Genomic DNA, 17,153 nt, shown 5'->3' on the forward strand with positions numbered 1-17,153 from the left:
TCTGAATTAACTTGTGTTTCTCCTGCAGCTCCGGACCGCAAAAAATGCGCATGCTCTTTGTGAGCTCGTTCCCGGCTCGTAACCAGCGCGTTCTGCTGTCAAGGGCGATCATTGGTTAAATGTGATCATGTGACTGATGCAAGCCAGATCCCTTTATTTTATTTAACTGTGATTAATAGTTAAATATTATTGTTGAGGGGCACAGACAGGACTCCGCACGGACACACACATTAAAAAAAAAAAAAAAATTTTTTTAAAAAGTTGCCTCAACAAAAGGGCACCATGGGCACCCATCAGGAAAGGGGCGGGTGCTCAAGCCCCTCTAGCCCCCCCCCCCCCTCTGCACGTGCCTGGTGAGCACAGACTGATGTAGAAGCCACATTTTAACCTCAAAATACTACAAAGTGACTCAATTTCCCAGAGGAAACACAGTGAGAGATGGAGGGATGCTGTTGAGCTCCAGGGAATGTTTGTTTTTTATGTTCTTATGTTATAGAGTCTGATATTAAGGTCAACAATTCAAATGTATGAATTTCACTGGTAGAATAAGAATGACTATTCATATATGTATTTATTTACTAAGACCAACATTTTTTGTCTCATCTGTAGGCTGCAGATAAATTAGAGTACCATGTACAATTCTCGGAAATTGTTTGTGCATTCCAATTTAATTTTGATGGAATTACAATCATTTAAATTATGGACAAAACACAGAATTTTCTCATTGTGGACCAGAGGACTAGTACTTTAATAATGGAAACAATGGAAACAAATCCATTTTATCAGACTTCTGGAATTGTACTTAGTGTAAACTAATCATAATTTATCTTTTTTCACCGTGTCAGTGATAACATCACCTTTCCCTATAGTATATTGGCCTCACAGGAGCCATGCCTAAATATCTTAAATGTCACAATGAGCTTAATAGATTTCAGAAACCAGGGGTAGCAAAAAGTGTAGATTAATGGGTTCAGACAAGAGTTAAAGTAGAACAGCAAGAGCTCAAAAGGTACAGATCTAATATCAAAGAAACTGTTCTGGCCTACCATTGAGGAACAAAAAAATGGGAAAAGACATATCAGAAAGGCAATAACAAGTACACCGAGAGTCCTGGCAGCTTTCAGCTCAGATTTCTTAGCATGCACCGTCTCTGACCCCTGGAGTCTGAGAGCAGTGATATGAGAGCGCATTGCCCGAGCCTGAGACACAGCCACCACAAATACTCTTAGATATAGAACTATGATGACAATCACAGGGCCGACAAAGGTCAAAACAAAGTCAACAATTCCCACAAAGTAATCAATGACAACTACACAATCACCAGAACAAGAATTATACCTCCCTGGCTGCTTGAAATTATCCTTCATGATAAGACTGTTATACAGAATTGAACAAGCCCAGCAAGTACAAATACAGACTGAGACTCTTTTTATAGTAATTTTGGTGGGATAATGCAGAGGGTCACAAATGGCTACATAGCGGTCAGCTGATATGAGTACCATAGTTCCTACTGAAGCAGAAGTAGCAATGTAATCTAAACTGCTATACAGAGCACACATGTGGTCACCAAGAAACCAGCAGCCATCTAGGAGACTAATCTCAAAAGCCATGATGAGGCCCACGAAGAAATCTGAGACGGCCAGAGAGACGAGGAGGAGGTTGGTTGGGGTGTGCAGCTGCCTGGATTAAAATAAAGCATTACATTGGTAATAGCATCTCTAGTATAACAGTTAAAACATTAAAACTATGAGGAAAAGACAAACGCATCATATAAAAAGAAACTTCACAAGCAAAAATGATTTTTTATCACTAAAAAAAAGTCACTAATTTAAATAGGTCAGTACTTGAAGTGAGCGATGGAGATGATGACAAGTAGGTTCAGTACTGCAGTAAGCAGAGAGATAGATGATAGCAGGGTGTAAATACACACAGCCTCAATTTGTGGGCGCTTTTGCCGCACACAAGAGGAGTTGAATAGTTGTGGAAAGCAGAGTTCAGTTTCTTCCATTGTTAGAGAAAGACAGCTGTTCAGCACAAACAGCTTTGTGACTGAGCCCCTTTTTTGTATCACCATCCTTCCTCCCACATTTGCCTTCTGACGTAACTCATTCTCTGATATTTTTTCCCTCTGCGAATAAGTCAAAATGTAATGTTAATAATATAAAGTACAAGAAAACCAAGACAAGTGAGGCTCTTCAGCACAAACAGCTTTGTGACCGAGCCCCTTTTTTCTCCTGTGCATCACACTAATGTCCGTCCTCCTATTTTTCCCATCTGACCTCATTCATTTTTGGATGTCGTGATTGCATAACATGGAAGTATAACTGCTTAGTTTTAAACTGGATTAAAAATGGCATTTTAATTGATTCATAAACCTTACCTGTCCAGGAAAACCTTGAGAAACAAAAAAAGAGCCCATGTCTTAAGCTGGAACATTCCTCAGAAAAGCACCACACCTTAGCAAATAGAACAGGATAGATCTGCTATCAATATCCTGGTGCTAGACACCACATGAATCCCAATGGTCACATGTCTCTGAATGTCAGATCACAGCTACTTTGGAGGACCTTCATGATAATTAGTCAGGGTGTGCGGCTGGAATTTTCTATCAGGCTCCTAAGTGCGCAGTGGAGGATAAGAGGAAACTGCAGCAGGTGGTGAGGGCAGCGGAGCGGGCAATCTGCACTTCACCAACCCCCCTCAGAGACATCTATACTGGCAGACTTCAGCAGAAAGCCAGTATCATCATCAAAGACCCCTCGCACCCTGGACACACACTTTTCCCCCCCTTCCCTCTGGTAAACGCTACAGGTCCATCAGGTTGAAGACAAGCAGACTCAACAGAAGTTTTTACCCACAGGCTGTCAAACATGCCCTACCTCCACCCTGATTGGAGGATAACTGCACTGCCAACACTCATGGACATTATTTATAAATCGTATTTCTATTTATACTTCAATGCAACCAACATCCCTACCTCTTTAAACTGTATTTATAATAACCTTATTTAGTATAGTTGCAACAGCCCCCCCTCCCCCCACTCAGTGTGCAACATCACTGATCACACTGCACCTCTCAATGCACCTGCTCCTCAGATGGCATGTATGTGTATGTATATATATGTAAGCGTTTATGTGGAAATATGTGTGTGTATGTATGTACACAGACATACATGTGTATATATACATATACGTATGTATGTATGTGTATGTTTGTATGGGTGTATGTATAACTTGTACATATCTTTCTTGTGTAAATGTAAATTTGTCTGTTATTGTGTAAATATTTAAGCTATTGTGTACTTCACACACATGGAGAAATGCCAAATAGCCTTTCATTGTTCTTGTAACAGTGACAATAAAAGCTATTCTATTCTGTTCTATTCTATTTACTACCTAGCTAACTCCGCTGTCCTCTCTCCTCAGTGTGACTGCTTAACTGCCACGGTCCAGTCTGCATCTCTGGCTCAATTCCCCCTTTTAAATCCATGTCTACCTAGCCTGTAAACTAGGCCTTGCAACGTCATGTTCTGTGTTTTGTTGCCTTTGTCCCTGTCACACTTTGAAGTTTTGAGTTTAACAAATAAACAATGTAAAACATTTCGCTGTCACTGCTCTGGGTTCCTGCACTTGAGACAGTTCAATTCAATTTTATTTATATATCGCCAACTCACAACAGCAATCACCTGTGGTGCTTTATATTTTAAGGTAGACCCTACAAACATACATAGAGAGAAAAGCCCAACAATCATATGACCCCCTATGAGCAAGCACTTTGGCGACAGTGGGAAGGAAAAACTCCCTTTTAACAGGAAGAAACCTCTGACAGAACCAGGCTCAGGGAGGGGCGGGGCCATCTGCTGTGACCGTTTGGGGTGAGAGAAGGAAGACAGGATGAAGACATGTTGTGGAAGAGAGACAGAGATTAATGATAAGTGTGATTCAATGTAGAGAGGTCTATTAACACAAAGTGAGTAAAGAAGAAATACTCAGTGCATCATGGGAATCCCCCGGCAGCCTACACCTATTGCAGCATAACTAAGGGAGGATTCAGGGTCACCTGGTCCAGCCCTAACTATATGCTTTACCAAAATGGAAAGTTTTAAGCCTAATCTTAAAAGCAGAGATAGTGTCTGTCTCATGAATCCAAGCTGGAAGCTGGTTCCACAGAAGAGGGGCCTGAAAACTGAAGGCTCTGCCTCCCATTCTACTTTCAAATACTCTAGGAACAACAAGTAGGCCTGCAGTGTGAGAGCAAAGGGCTCTAATAGGTTGATATGGTACTACAAGGTCATTTAAATAAGATGGGGCCTGATTATTTAAGACCTTGTATGTGAGGAGCAGGATTTTGAATTTAATTCTGGTCCAGTTTTTGGTACTGAGCTTTTGGTCTTGGGACATCAGATGCTTTTTTGTTGTTAACATAAATTTTTATACAATACAATACAATTTTATTTATATAGCACATTTAAAACCAAAGGTATACCCAAGTGCTTCACAATAATCCAACAAGACATTGTTATAAAACATTAACAAAGTACAAAAAACAAACACTACTACTGTCACGGCGAGTGGAGTGAGCCGTGTGGAGATGATAAAGGAGGATCCAATTGCAGGCACTTGTAAAGGTGTGAAGGTGGTTTATTGAATACACAGCACAGGGAAAAATGGCAAACGAAGACAAACTAAACTATACTGGACACAACTAAACTACAGAGCACAAACCTGAACAAGAATGAGAACGAGCAGAGGAGAATGACGATGGACAGGAGGGAGAACACACAGGTGAGACATGGTGGATACACAGACGGACCAGCAACTACAATAACAGAAGACACGACTTAAATACACACAGAGAAACACAGGGAGATTACACACAGGTGGTGGACAATGCTGGGAGCAATTAACGAGACGAGACAAGAGGTAAAATTGAACACATTCACAAGAGACGCAGACCTTCACAATAAAACAGGAAACAAGACCTCACTACACAAAGACGCAGACTTGACACTGAGAGACAGACTGAATATAACACATGGAACCTAAATGCTAAACATGAGACACAAATCCTGAAACACACATAAACAGAAACATGGAAATCTAATAATAATCTATCATCATCATAATCATCACCACCGCCACCAGTATACAGGAATAATCCATTATTCAAAGCCAAAACATAACAACTCTAAAATGCTGAGTCGAACCGACCGGCCTGGAAAGCGGCTGGCAGAGGCGAGCCGGAACAGGACGAGCTGGGTCCAATGATGGTGTGGCAACCGCAGGACCACACGAGACAGGACCAGACGAGGCAGGACCAGACGAGGCAGGACCAGACGTGGACGAGTCTGACGAGGCAGGACCAGAAGTGGAAGGACCAGACGTGGAAGGACCAGACATGGACGAGTCTGATGAGGCAGGACCAGACGTGGACGAGTCTGGCGAGACTGGACCAGGCGTGGATGAAGACACAGAGGCTGGACCAGGCATGGATGAGGCTGACGCTGCAGGCGTGGATGAGGCTGACGCTGCAGGCGTGGCGGCTGCGGAACCTGACGGCAGCGTGGCGGCTGCGAAACCTGACAGTGGCGATGCTGCAGGCAATGATGCAGCAGGCGGTGATGCAGCAGGCGGTGATGCAGCAGGCGGGGATGCAGCAGGCGGGGATGCAGCAGGCGGTGATGCTGCAGGCGATGATGCTGCAGGCGATGATGCTGCAGGTGATGATGCTGTAGGCGATAAAGCTGCAGGCGATAAAGCTGCAGGCGATGACGCTGCAGGCGGTGATGCCGCAGGCGGTGATGCAGCAGGCGGTGATGGCAGCTGCAGAACCTGACGGCAGCGTGGCAGCTGCACAACCTGACAGCAGCGTGGCAGCTGCAGAACCTGATGGCAGCGTGGCAGCTGCAGAACCTGACAGTGGCGATGCTGCAGGAATGATGCTGCAGGCGATGATGCTGCAGGCAACGATGTGGATGCAGTAGGCGGTGAAGCAGCAGGCGGTGATGCTGCAGGCGGTGATGCTGCAGGTGGTGATGTGAATGCTGCCGCAGGGGATGATTCAGCAGGTGACGGCTGAACAGACTTCCCCGGACTGTCAGCTGACATGAGGATGTGCTGGCTGGGTCCTCCAGGACCCCCAGCAGACGAGGCGTGGTGATGGGTGGGCTCCTCGGACCCACCAGCTGACTTTGCCTGAAACTGGACGGGCGACTCGGGCCCTCCAGCAGACGCGGCATGAGGCTGGATGGGCGACTCGGGCCCTCTAGCAGACGTGGCACGAGGCTGGACGGGCAACTCGGGCCCTCCAGTATATGAGGCATGATGCTGGCTGGGTTCACCTGAACCCCCAGCTGACGAGACCTGGGGCTGGCTGGGTTCTCCCGAACCCCCAGCTGACGTGGCTTGAGGCTGGATGGGCTCCTCGGGCCCTCCAGCTAACTTGGCCTGAGGCTGGACGGGCTCCTTGGGCCCTCCAGCTGAGATAGGCGGCTGAACGTGTCCTTCTGACCCTCCAGCAGAATACGGAGGCAGAAGGGTGAACTCACTGGAGCTCTCAGCAGGGGATGACGGCTGAGACTGCTCAGAAAAGTTCTCGGGTGAAATTGCTGGAGCTGGTGGCTTAACCTCCAGGGGTCCAGAGTTGGCTGACGACTGGCACCGAGCCTCTGGGGAGGCTCTGGAGGGGGTTACGTCCTTGAAGATGACCAGCTTAAGAGACCCAGCAGATGTTGTGGTGGAGTGTGTTCCCTGCTTAGGATGAGACGGTGAGGATGGTGGCTGAATGGGTGAGTGAGCTGGCCTAACTGAGGGTAGCCGGGCTCCTGACTGAACTGACGTCAGCCGGGCTGCTGACTGACGAATAGTAACAGGAAGACTATTCCAGAAGTTCAGTGCAGCTGAGACAACAGCACAATCCCCCTTGGTCTTCAGGTGGGACCTAGGCTGGACCAAGAGTAATTGAGCAGATGATCTTAACCCTCTGGGGTCCAGGGTATAATTGGCCGTTTTTGACTACTTTTGATTTTGCCTCTATATTACACCTTTAAAAACTGTTTATCTTGCCTTGTTTTGTATCATTATTTTCAGCATAACCTCAAATATCTGAAATTTGAGTTATTTTTTCATTTTGGCATACTATATTAGCACAATTGATCTAAATCCAGACAAAAAATTCAAAAAACATGTTTAACGAATCGTTTTCATAACTTGAAATGCAAATAGAAATTGTACATTTCTAAAAATTATACACAAGTTTTGCGAACAACAAAGTTATATGGTACTATTTACCTAAAAATGCAGCCAAGGTCTCAGGCGTTTTTTAAATAACAATTTAAAACTATTTACTGAACAATCAGGTGTGCTGCATCAAATAAGAAGGCACACAAATTATTTGTGCCAGTCCAAAAAAATAGTTTGTGTCCAATATAATACAGAGGAGAACAGCACAGTCCTAAACCCTCCAGGTCTGACAACAGGAGGTGTGTCAGTCCTGTTTTCCATGTGGGGACAGCGTTTACACTGGAATTTGTCTTTGACGGCTTTTTTGGAGCAAATGTGACATTCAGCAGTATAACTTACACAAAATACAAAACAATAACTACACAACACACTAACTCTAGCCTCCAAACATGCTAAACATCACTAATGTCTCACATATGAAAACTCGCTCTCTGTCTTTCTTTCGCTTGCCCGCTTTCCGTCGCGGGTGTCGCTCCTAAAACTGCCCCTTCTCCCTAAACAACCAAGTGCCAAATGTTGCCATATCAGTTTTTGATTGGCTGACAAGGTAAACTTTAACACCAATAGGGAAGGGGTGTTTTTTCTTTTTCTTTTTTCACTCACAAGCGGAGAGTGTTTGCTAGCGCTGTCCGTAGAAAACGCAGTTTTTACCGTTCTTCCCGCTGTAAACACCACTGTTTTGTTCAGGATAAAACATTGCGTGTATCTTTTTTATCATAACGCTGGTATTACGTGGCCCATCAACACAATTGAAAAACTGGTATATAGTTTGAATTTATATAGTTGCAGCATTTTGAGCAAGTTAAAGTCTATGGAGATGGACGGATTGGCCAAATTAAAGGGAATTGCAGTATTCTAATCTGGAAGTCAAAAAAGCATGGATACGTTTTTCAAGGTCATTGTGCTGTATAAAATGTTTGGCTTTAGAGATTGTGCAATTGAAAAAGCCAGATTTGACTACTGAGGACACTTGTTTATTAAGCCTAAATGAACTGTCCAGGAAAACACCTAGATTGCTTACAGTGTCAGAGAAGAAGCTGGCAAGGTGGCCAAATAGAATGGCTAACTAGTCCCGAGGGATATGCCTATCAAACACTACAATCTCAGTTTTGTTTTCATTCAAAATAAGAGAATTGGCCAAAAGCCAGTCCTTGACCTCTTTCATGCAATCTAACAAGCATTCCAGTGAAGATGACAAATCATGAATCAATTGAAAGAAAATTTGAATGTCATCAGCATAACAGTGGCAAGAGGTTTTATATTTATCAAAAATAGAGCCCAGAGGTAGCATGTACAAAGAAAACAACAAAGGGCCCAGCACAGAACCCTGGGGCACACCACAACAAAGAGGGGCCAGGGTGGATGAGTAACATCCCATTGTGAAAGAAAAAGATCTGAGAGATAGGATTTAAACCAGTTAAGGGCAGAACCCTTAATGCCTACAGCATGACACACAGCAAAACACAATTTTCTCTAGTACTTTAGATAAGAACGGGAGTTTGGAGATTGGTCTATAGTTTGCCGGATCATTCTGGTCAAGGCTGCTTTTTTTTTTAGAACAGGCTGCACTGTTGCGTGTTTAAAGGCAGTCGGGACACAGCCCACCATTAATGATAGGTTCATCAAAGGTAGAATATAAGGCCCAATTACATCAAAACCATCCTTAATAATAGGAGAAATGTCACGTACAGAATTCGAACTTCTCACCTGACCAATAATCTCTTGAGGGTGGAGAATGAACTACTTCCTACTTCCTACCTCTTTCTACTTTAGCACGAAGAGGATTCACCACAGAGGGGTGTAAAAATGAAGGCTTAAGAGAATTTTTCTTGTAAAATGATTTAAAAATTGCTCACAGAGAGCTGAGGAAGCCAAATCTGACCTTCCAGGACAAGGATTGATCACAGAGTAAAAGACTTAGTGTCCGTGCTATCAGGATCAAAAAAGGCACAGTCTCAGAATTAAATATACATACAGGGCGACGAGGGCCCGCAGAAGTCATTTCTATTGCATTTTACCGGAGCCACAGCATGTGCCTTAAGGTAGACCTTAAAGCGAACATGGAACCCACTCAGTTTGCTCCGCTTCCTATAGCGCCTCTTAGGCAGGGAAGGTAGAGGCAGAGGATGTGCACCAGTGGAAGGGTAAATAAATGACAAAGTAGCCACTCCTAAGTTCCCGCAAGGGTAAGGCTGATAGTAATGGGTCGAAGACTTCGGGGTTTTGAGGTCGAAGAACAGGGTTGGCCGATTGTAGGTAATGCATGCAATCTATCAAGTACATGAACTTCACTGGAAAAAGTTTAAAAACCTCAATACACAATGAAACTATGCAGGACTTGACATAGTTGTAAACATACTGAAAGAAAACTGCCACCAGTGGGCAAGAGGGAGGAGCAATGTGAGCAAAGAAAATAAATCAGGTACAGAACAAAGAGCTTCAGGCAGAAAGCTGGAAACTCCTTTTTCTAATGATGAAAACCTTTGAAGAAACTGAACTCTGCTTTCCACAACTCCTCAACTCCTCCTGCAGGAAGACCATGCGTCCTTATACATTATCTATACTTATTTATATTACCCTGTCCTCTATTTCTTTGCTCACCGTGACTCTTAATCTGCTGGTCATCATCTCCATCTCACATTTCAAGTAATAATTTTGTTAGACATATGCAGACAGTAAGATTTTATGGCTAAAAGATGAAAATGATATGATATCCTATCTGAGTGATTCTGAGCGAAATGCTTTTTCCTTTTATCTGTATAAAATTGTACTTGTTGCTACAAATAATAATAATAATAACTGTGTCGCTGTCTTTTGTCTTCAGGAAGCTGCACACCCCCACCAATCTCCTCCTCCTCTCTTTGGCTGTCTCTGATTGCCTGGTGGGTCTCCTGATATTATTTCAAATTATGATTATAGATGGTTGCTGGTTTCTTGGTGAATTCATGTGTAGTATGTATTTTCTCTTGGACTACATTATAACCTCTGCGTCAATAGGAACCATGGTTCTCATATCAATTGACCGTTATGTGGCTATTTGTTACCCTCTCCATTACTCTACCAAAGTCACCCCAAAAAGAACAAAAGCATGTGTTTATCTGTGTTGGATTTGTTCTTCAGTCTTCCACTGTCTTGTGCTAAAAGACAACCTGGTGCAACCTGGCAGGTATAATTCCTGCTATGGGGAGTGTGTGGTTGTTGTTGGCCATGCTTTTGGAGTTGCTGATCTATTGCTGTCCATTATTGGTCCTGTCACTGTGATTGTAGTTCTTTATCTAAACGTATTTGTTGTGGCTATGACTCACGCTCGTGCCCTGCGGTCACATATTGCAGCTCTGACACACGAGGGGTCAGTAAATACAAATGTTAAATCTGAAATGAAAGCAGCAAGGACCATCAGTGTTCTTATCATTGTGTTTCTAATATGTCTCTGCCCATACTTTGGTGTCACACTCTCAGGTCAAGATGCCATGCTCAGTGCTTCATCTGTTGCATTTGTAATGTGTTTGTTCTATTTAAACTCCTGTCTAAACCCTCTAATCTATGCTTTATTTTACCCCTGGTTCAGAAAATCTGTTAAACAAATTGTTACACTTAAAATATTGAAGTCTGGCTCCTGTGACACCAATATCATGTAAACAGAATGAAAGACTGAGAATCAAAGCCCCATTGTTTTTTTGTTGGTTTTTTTTTAATGTTTTCTATTACAAAAAGGTTACTAACAGAGAAGTAACACCGAACACAGAATCAGAATCAGAATACTTTATTAATCCCTAAGGAAATTATGTGGGTCACAGTTGCTCCAAGAAGGAATGGTAAAAATAGTAACAGTAAAAGACTAAACTCCAAACAATACTTTTTGTTACAGATTTTACACATTTAAGAAATAGCACTAATATATACAGATCACTCAATTATAAATATCAAGGATGAACAGAAAGGATTTTAAATAAATGTCAAGAAAATTGACAAGAATATTACTGAGTAGAAAAGAGTGTGTGCAAAAAGGGTGTAACTATTGCAGTTTTTACAGTGTATTAGATCGAGGAGTTGTACAGGGAGATGACCACGGGCGGGAATGATTTCCTGTGTTGTTCAGTAGCATTTTTTGGTAATCTCAGTCTCTCACTGAACGTGCTTCTGTGACGCCAGAGAGAGAGAATTCACTCAGGGCGCCAAACAGGCTAGGACCGCCACTGGCAAAGATAAACAGACCAGAGGGAAAGAGAGAACACGTGGAGAGGACAGACATAACAGGCTGGGGAAAATATGAAATAAAACACAAGGAGGAAAAAGGAGGCATGGGACCTCACAGATACATGGAGGGGGACACAGGGTGTAAAGACACGATGGGAAATCTAAAAAAACTAAACGGAACTACCTAGGGACCATGGGATAAATAATGAACAAAATTAAAAAACAAACAAACTAAGAACGCTGGTTCAAAATGACCCAGGACCATAACAGAGAGATGTCATTACAAAGGCAGATAAAACAATTGTCTCGTACGATGTTACAACTCTCTTCCGTTTTTTTATCACAAAAAAAGCAAATGATAAAAAAAACAACAAAAAAATTTATACAATATCAAAGAACAAAATGGTTATATTTATTAAAGGAGCTCAAATAATGATAAAAAAAACAATACAGCAAGCACTGCATAAATCAAATCTAAATATGACAAAATTTGTTAAAATATGGGTATTATGGTATGAGATTTTGGTATGAGAAGTGGCGTGTTCAGTTCTGCTCCTCTTTGGATTGGAACATATTATATAAATAAGGTTGTCTCACCCATTCACTTAGTAGCTGACTCTGTGGCCCTAGGTACAAAGGCACGTGTTATACACATGTTAAGGACAACATCATCAGACAAGAGTAGGAGCACAGTTTTGTTAAACCCGAAAGACTGTCATGAGAAAAATATGTCACTACCCAGTGACAATGATTCTTATGAGCTCCTGGATAGTTACAGAAGGGGATAGATTGCCTAAAGCAGTTAACAGGATCACAATATAGATTGGATTTCATACCACACATTATACCAAGTTGAAGCGTCCTTGTCTGGTCAATCCTGAACAGGGAATAGCTCAAGCCCCATTGTCTGTATGGTTGATTCCATCAACTATAACATCTTCAGATTTTTGGTTGCAGTCCTCAACCCAGTGGTAGTCAGCTCCAAATTTAAAGCACTTTGATTTTTGTGGAGAACTCGAGATCATAGAGGCAAATGAATTGCTGGGCTTTATGATGTGTTTTTCTTCATTTGTGTGTGTTCAAGTTACTGAAGCAGTGGAGACAGTTTATAAGAAATTAAAGGGAGACCCTATTCTTCACAACAGAACCACCCTTAATACTGGCCAAGTGTATCTGCTCTTAGAACTACATTTTTCAATACAAGTGTCTGTACTATAGACAGAAACATTGGTGTGACATGAGTTCCGAACTGTTAACCATGGCCAGTTTGTGCATGAAGGAAGTGGGGAAGAGGAGGGTTCTGATATCCTATCCATGAACAGCACTGAGCCATTGGTTCAGGTATATGGATGATACCTGGGTTAAAATCAAATCTCAGGACATTCCACAATTCACTGATCACACAGCTTGATGAACAAAAACATTATGTTCACCATGAAAAATAAGATGCTCAGACTCTGATAACATTGTGAAAGGTTTCTGTAAAAGTCGTTCACACCACCGTGGATTATGCATTGGACAAACCAATCAACCACTGGCTAAGTAAATTACACAACAAAGAAGAGCTACTTTGTCAGACCAGGACTAACTATTTAAAACTGCAGACTTGTGATATGGATGTGCACATCCTGCACACAGAGGAACGCCAGTTTAAGCAGGAAATGAAGGACGCCATTTATTTGAAAAGGGAGAAATGATCACTGAACCAAGGAGGTGAACTAAGAGTAAATCTGTATGTATGTATCTGTCCAACTGTTTTTAAGGTTGTGGAAACCTCACTGAAATGAGTGATGAAGATTTTCTACTACTTAAATTGCTGTTTCAAAATAAACAGAGTCAGCCTTCTGGAGTTTAATTACCTGGATTACTGAGCATCAAAAATATGATGGAATGACGGAAATATACTAAATATTAAGGGAAAATTAGTTTAAATTAGTTGAAATAAGGGTTTTCAAATGTCAAGCAATATGTAAAAAATAAAGTGAAAAGCACCTAAGTAAAACACTTTGTGACTGAAACCAGTTCACTTTGTTCATTAGAAAAATTAAATCATTTATTTTTAATATAGGATGTTTACTAACAAATTTCTGTATATGAAATATTAGACATCAATTAAATATGAAGCACAACCCTTTTTTAAGTCAGCCTGAAAAAAGATTTAAAATGACATGCAATATATTAAGATTAAGATTAAGACTCGTTTTAGTTAAAGGTTCAGTAAAGCACACTGCAGAAAGCACTTTCTGACTGTGATCAGATCATTTTGTGCATTAGAATAAAGAAAGAGCTCATTCCTATTCCACTGTTCAGGCCAGTCTGTAACATCATCAATGATTTGGTAACTTCCTCAACAACAAACTAGAAGAGATAGACTCTAATTCTCTGGAAACACTGTAAAGAGTGGGGTGACATTGTCCACCGGTGGGGAATGTTTGTGTTTTTATTCTGTTCTTATGTTGTGGAGATATTAATTTAAACAATGAAATATGTAGATACTTACGTTATTACATATATTCCCTGTGCAGGTACCTCTTTAACTCTAAATCAATTTTTTTGGGTCTCTCTTCTTTTCTTTTTTCTTGTTATTCTAAAATAATTTTAATGTAAAAATCTACATGCTGCTAACAAAGAAATGCCAAACTGCATTTCATTGTTCTTGTAACAATGACAATAAAGATTTATTCTATTCTATTCTGTGTAGATTTCAGTGTTTCAGTAAGAATGGTTGTTAATTTATTAACACATCTATTACACTGCTAAGACAAGCATTTTTTTACAGCTGTAGGCTGTAGATGTAAATTAGGTTCCAATGTAAACTAGCATATGTCACATCTTCATTTAGTTTAGTTTAGTTAGTGATGGTTTTCAGAATTTGTAATGGATTCACATTCATTTAAATTAGAGAAACGAACACCTGATTTTGTCATGGTGTAACAGAGGATTAGAATACTAGCCCTGAAAATTTAAATGTAAAGCAACCTCTAGCAGACATATGTTTCATCAGACTTGAAATAAATAATCATTTATCAGTTTTTCAGTGTCAAAGACTGTATGCCTTATGTCACGGATTCAAATATTGGGGATAGATACACGAGGAAAACCAAAATAACAACACTGGTCCGGCCGGGTTGAGTCAAACGATGATTTAATGAACACGCGTGGGAGATGGACACCATACAGTAGACAGCATCAGATCTCAAAATGGTGGAGCACTGATCAAACTCTAGTAGCCTCTAGTGGCCCCCACCTCATCATAAAAGCCTAAACATTCACATTCTTTCTCACACAGCGCCTAAGCTACGACCTTGGCTCCCTGTTTATCTGCTCCTGCTGAGATGGGGCAGTATGCTCTGTTTTCTCCTACTCAGACAAATAAGGCGATGACTTTCTGCAAACAGTATTTCTTATAACTCAGCAGTATAATGCATCATAAAACAATATCATTCATTCACAATAAATCAGCAGTCTAATGTAATGCAAATCAGTTTAACAAATGTAATAGTTATCACCTTCTTCTAATTCAGGAACATAATGCAAACTAAAACTACATAATAATTCACAATCTTTAATTAGGGGTCTAACTTGGCATAAAATAATATTATAATCCAACAATTCCCCCTGATGAGCTCTTTAGACTTAAAGAGCTCACTTACACCCTGCAATCCAGTGTTGCCGGGTTCATTTCTCCTTACTCCTGAGGCCCTTTGTCCCCCTGTTGGGTGAACCATATGTGAGATGACCTCTGTGTTTGCGCAGTTCAGATGCAAGAATAACTATTATTACAACAACAATAGTAGGTACAGATGATACTCCCATCACTTCCCAGTTCTCCCACAGCTTTATTTCGGTGCTACCTTATACCCTCCAAACGTACTCAGACTAGAACCTCTGTCCAAGGAGCTTTTAACCTTTATTTTATTGCTGCAGGCACCAGTGTCTTCCAGTCGGGTGATCCTCTGCTCTTCTTTCTTCAACCTCAGGGGTTAGACAACCCTTCAGTCATTGCACAAATCAGGGGATTATTCTGCCCCGATTTCAAACAATGATCTGTGTATTCTGGGGTCACAGCTGTGTTCCCCTTTTGACCAAGAGCCTCTCGAACCTCGTTGGTCTGGTGTTCCTGGATTTCCGCCAACCCCTTCATGGTTATTGCTGTGTTTATGGGATCCATCCTTTTGAGGTGACTAGCTGGAGCCCAAAATGCCATGACACTTGAACCCAGTTGGTGTTTCAGCAGTCACTGTGTCTGTCTCTGCTGCGAAGGATCCTCGTATATCTGTGACCTCGTCTGGTGTCTGTTCCTTTCTCTGTAAGAGACAGAAAACCAAATCACCTCGCTTCCTAGCTCTAATAATCTGATGTTGTTATCTACTGATCTTTTGGTGGTTCAGAATTGGTTTAGAACATTCAGAATGTCCCAGGGACTTAACCTAATTTAGTGTATGTGTGTGTAAGCGTGTTTGCATTTAGCCCTCTGCACTCAAGGCATTTCCTACACTTTATCAGTCTGGACCATCACGCCGAACGAAGCTTATGACCTTCAAAGGACCGAGTGCCATCTCATTATAAGGACATTTGCCAGGTGTGTATGAAAATGATTAAAACCACTCATTTTAATAAAAGACATCAAAAACAAATTAGCCATTTTTAATTCTAACATTTACCCCCGTTTTCACAAAAATCATGTGTTTCCTTCCGCCTACCGTCCCACGGTTTCCTCTCCAGTGTGGTACTCAGCTTCTCGTGAACACAGGCATTTTATCTTCTAAACGCTATTCAGTTCATTTCAATGATTAATGCTTAAACATTGAAATAATCATTCATGCTTCTCATGGGTTCTCTAAAAAATCTGGAAACCTCTTGGGTCATTATTAGCTTAAGTTTTACCATACCTAAGTTATTAAAACAAATGAAGTCATAAAAATGTTCATATAACCCTTGTTTGATGTTAAAACTCAACTTCCCCCCCCTTTTTGACACATTCCCATGTGTCCATTCAACGGAGCTAGAAAATTAAAAGAAAAGGTTAGTGACCTCATATCTTAGAAAGTATCAGACTTTCTCCTATCCGGTGTCGTTGCTCCAGTCTTGTTATCCTGTGCCAAGGAATGAAATCAATTTAATTGTCATGTTAGATCTGTTCAACTCCTGGCTCCGCCCAGAGCCTGCGTCTTCACAATTGTCTACAAACAAAACCTGTATTAATATGAACTTCACTACAATATGAACTTGTTGACTACTTTTGACACAGCAAAGGAACATTCTCTCCTTCCCCAGGACAGGCACTGACTCCCACTTATCTCCTCGAGCCAACTGTCCCTTATTGAGACACAACATTCCAGCTATAAGGTTCAGCAGATTGTTAAGTTGATCTGTGTGTAATGCTCTGAATCAGGTATGTAATATTAAATGAATGTTGTTTAATCAACGGCCACTACTTAAAACTTAATAAAAGATATAACTGAATAAAAGATCACAAAGAACAACATGATATCAGTGTTATGTAAGCGCATGCGGCCTTATATGCTGAAGTCAGTCCACTCCATAGATCATCCAGACATCGCGCTGACTGTAGCTTTTAACCCTTATTAACTTGAGCACAACTCTATAATGAGCAACAAACTGCAATATGTATAAAGATGATCATGGTTACACCTGCAATGAAAGATCATATGATTATTCTGACACCTGTAAATAGAAGATTAACATGAGGTT

General features: G+C 41.3%; 1 protein-coding gene and 1 pseudogene across 1 annotated transcript; one reads left to right on the forward strand and one right to left on the reverse strand.

The window, feature by feature from the left end:
* Positions 1–838: 838 nt before the first annotated feature.
* On the reverse strand, positions 839–3,553 carry LOC146499980 (trace amine-associated receptor 13c-like; annotated as a pseudogene).
* A 5,571-nt stretch (positions 3,554–9,124) lies between these two features.
* LOC146499981 (trace amine-associated receptor 13c-like) lies at positions 9,125–10,879 on the forward strand. The gene is made up of 2 exons (XM_085135318.1): positions 9,125–9,887; positions 10,066–10,879. The coding sequence occupies exons 1-2, from the start codon at positions 9,712–9,714 to the stop codon at positions 10,877–10,879; spliced, it is 990 nt and encodes a 329-aa protein (XP_084991444.1). The 5' UTR covers positions 9,125–9,711.
* Positions 10,880–17,153: the final 6,274 nt, after the last annotated feature.

This window comes from Neolamprologus multifasciatus, chromosome 16, assembly GCF_963576455.1.
Source record: "Neolamprologus multifasciatus chromosome 16, fNeoMul1.2, whole genome shotgun sequence".
NCBI lineage: Eukaryota > Metazoa > Chordata > Actinopteri > Cichliformes > Cichlidae > Neolamprologus > Neolamprologus multifasciatus.

Excerpts from the sequence above, each read along its gene's own strand:
- LOC146499981 (XM_085135318.1), top strand. The coding sequence starts at position 9,712 with ATGATGAAAACCTTTGAAGAAACTGAACTCTGCTTTCCACAACTCCTC. Across the intron at positions 9,888-10,065 it reads ATCTCCATCTCACATTTCAA|GAAGCTGCACACCCCCACCA; the intron begins GTAATAATTTTG and ends TTTTGTCTTCAG.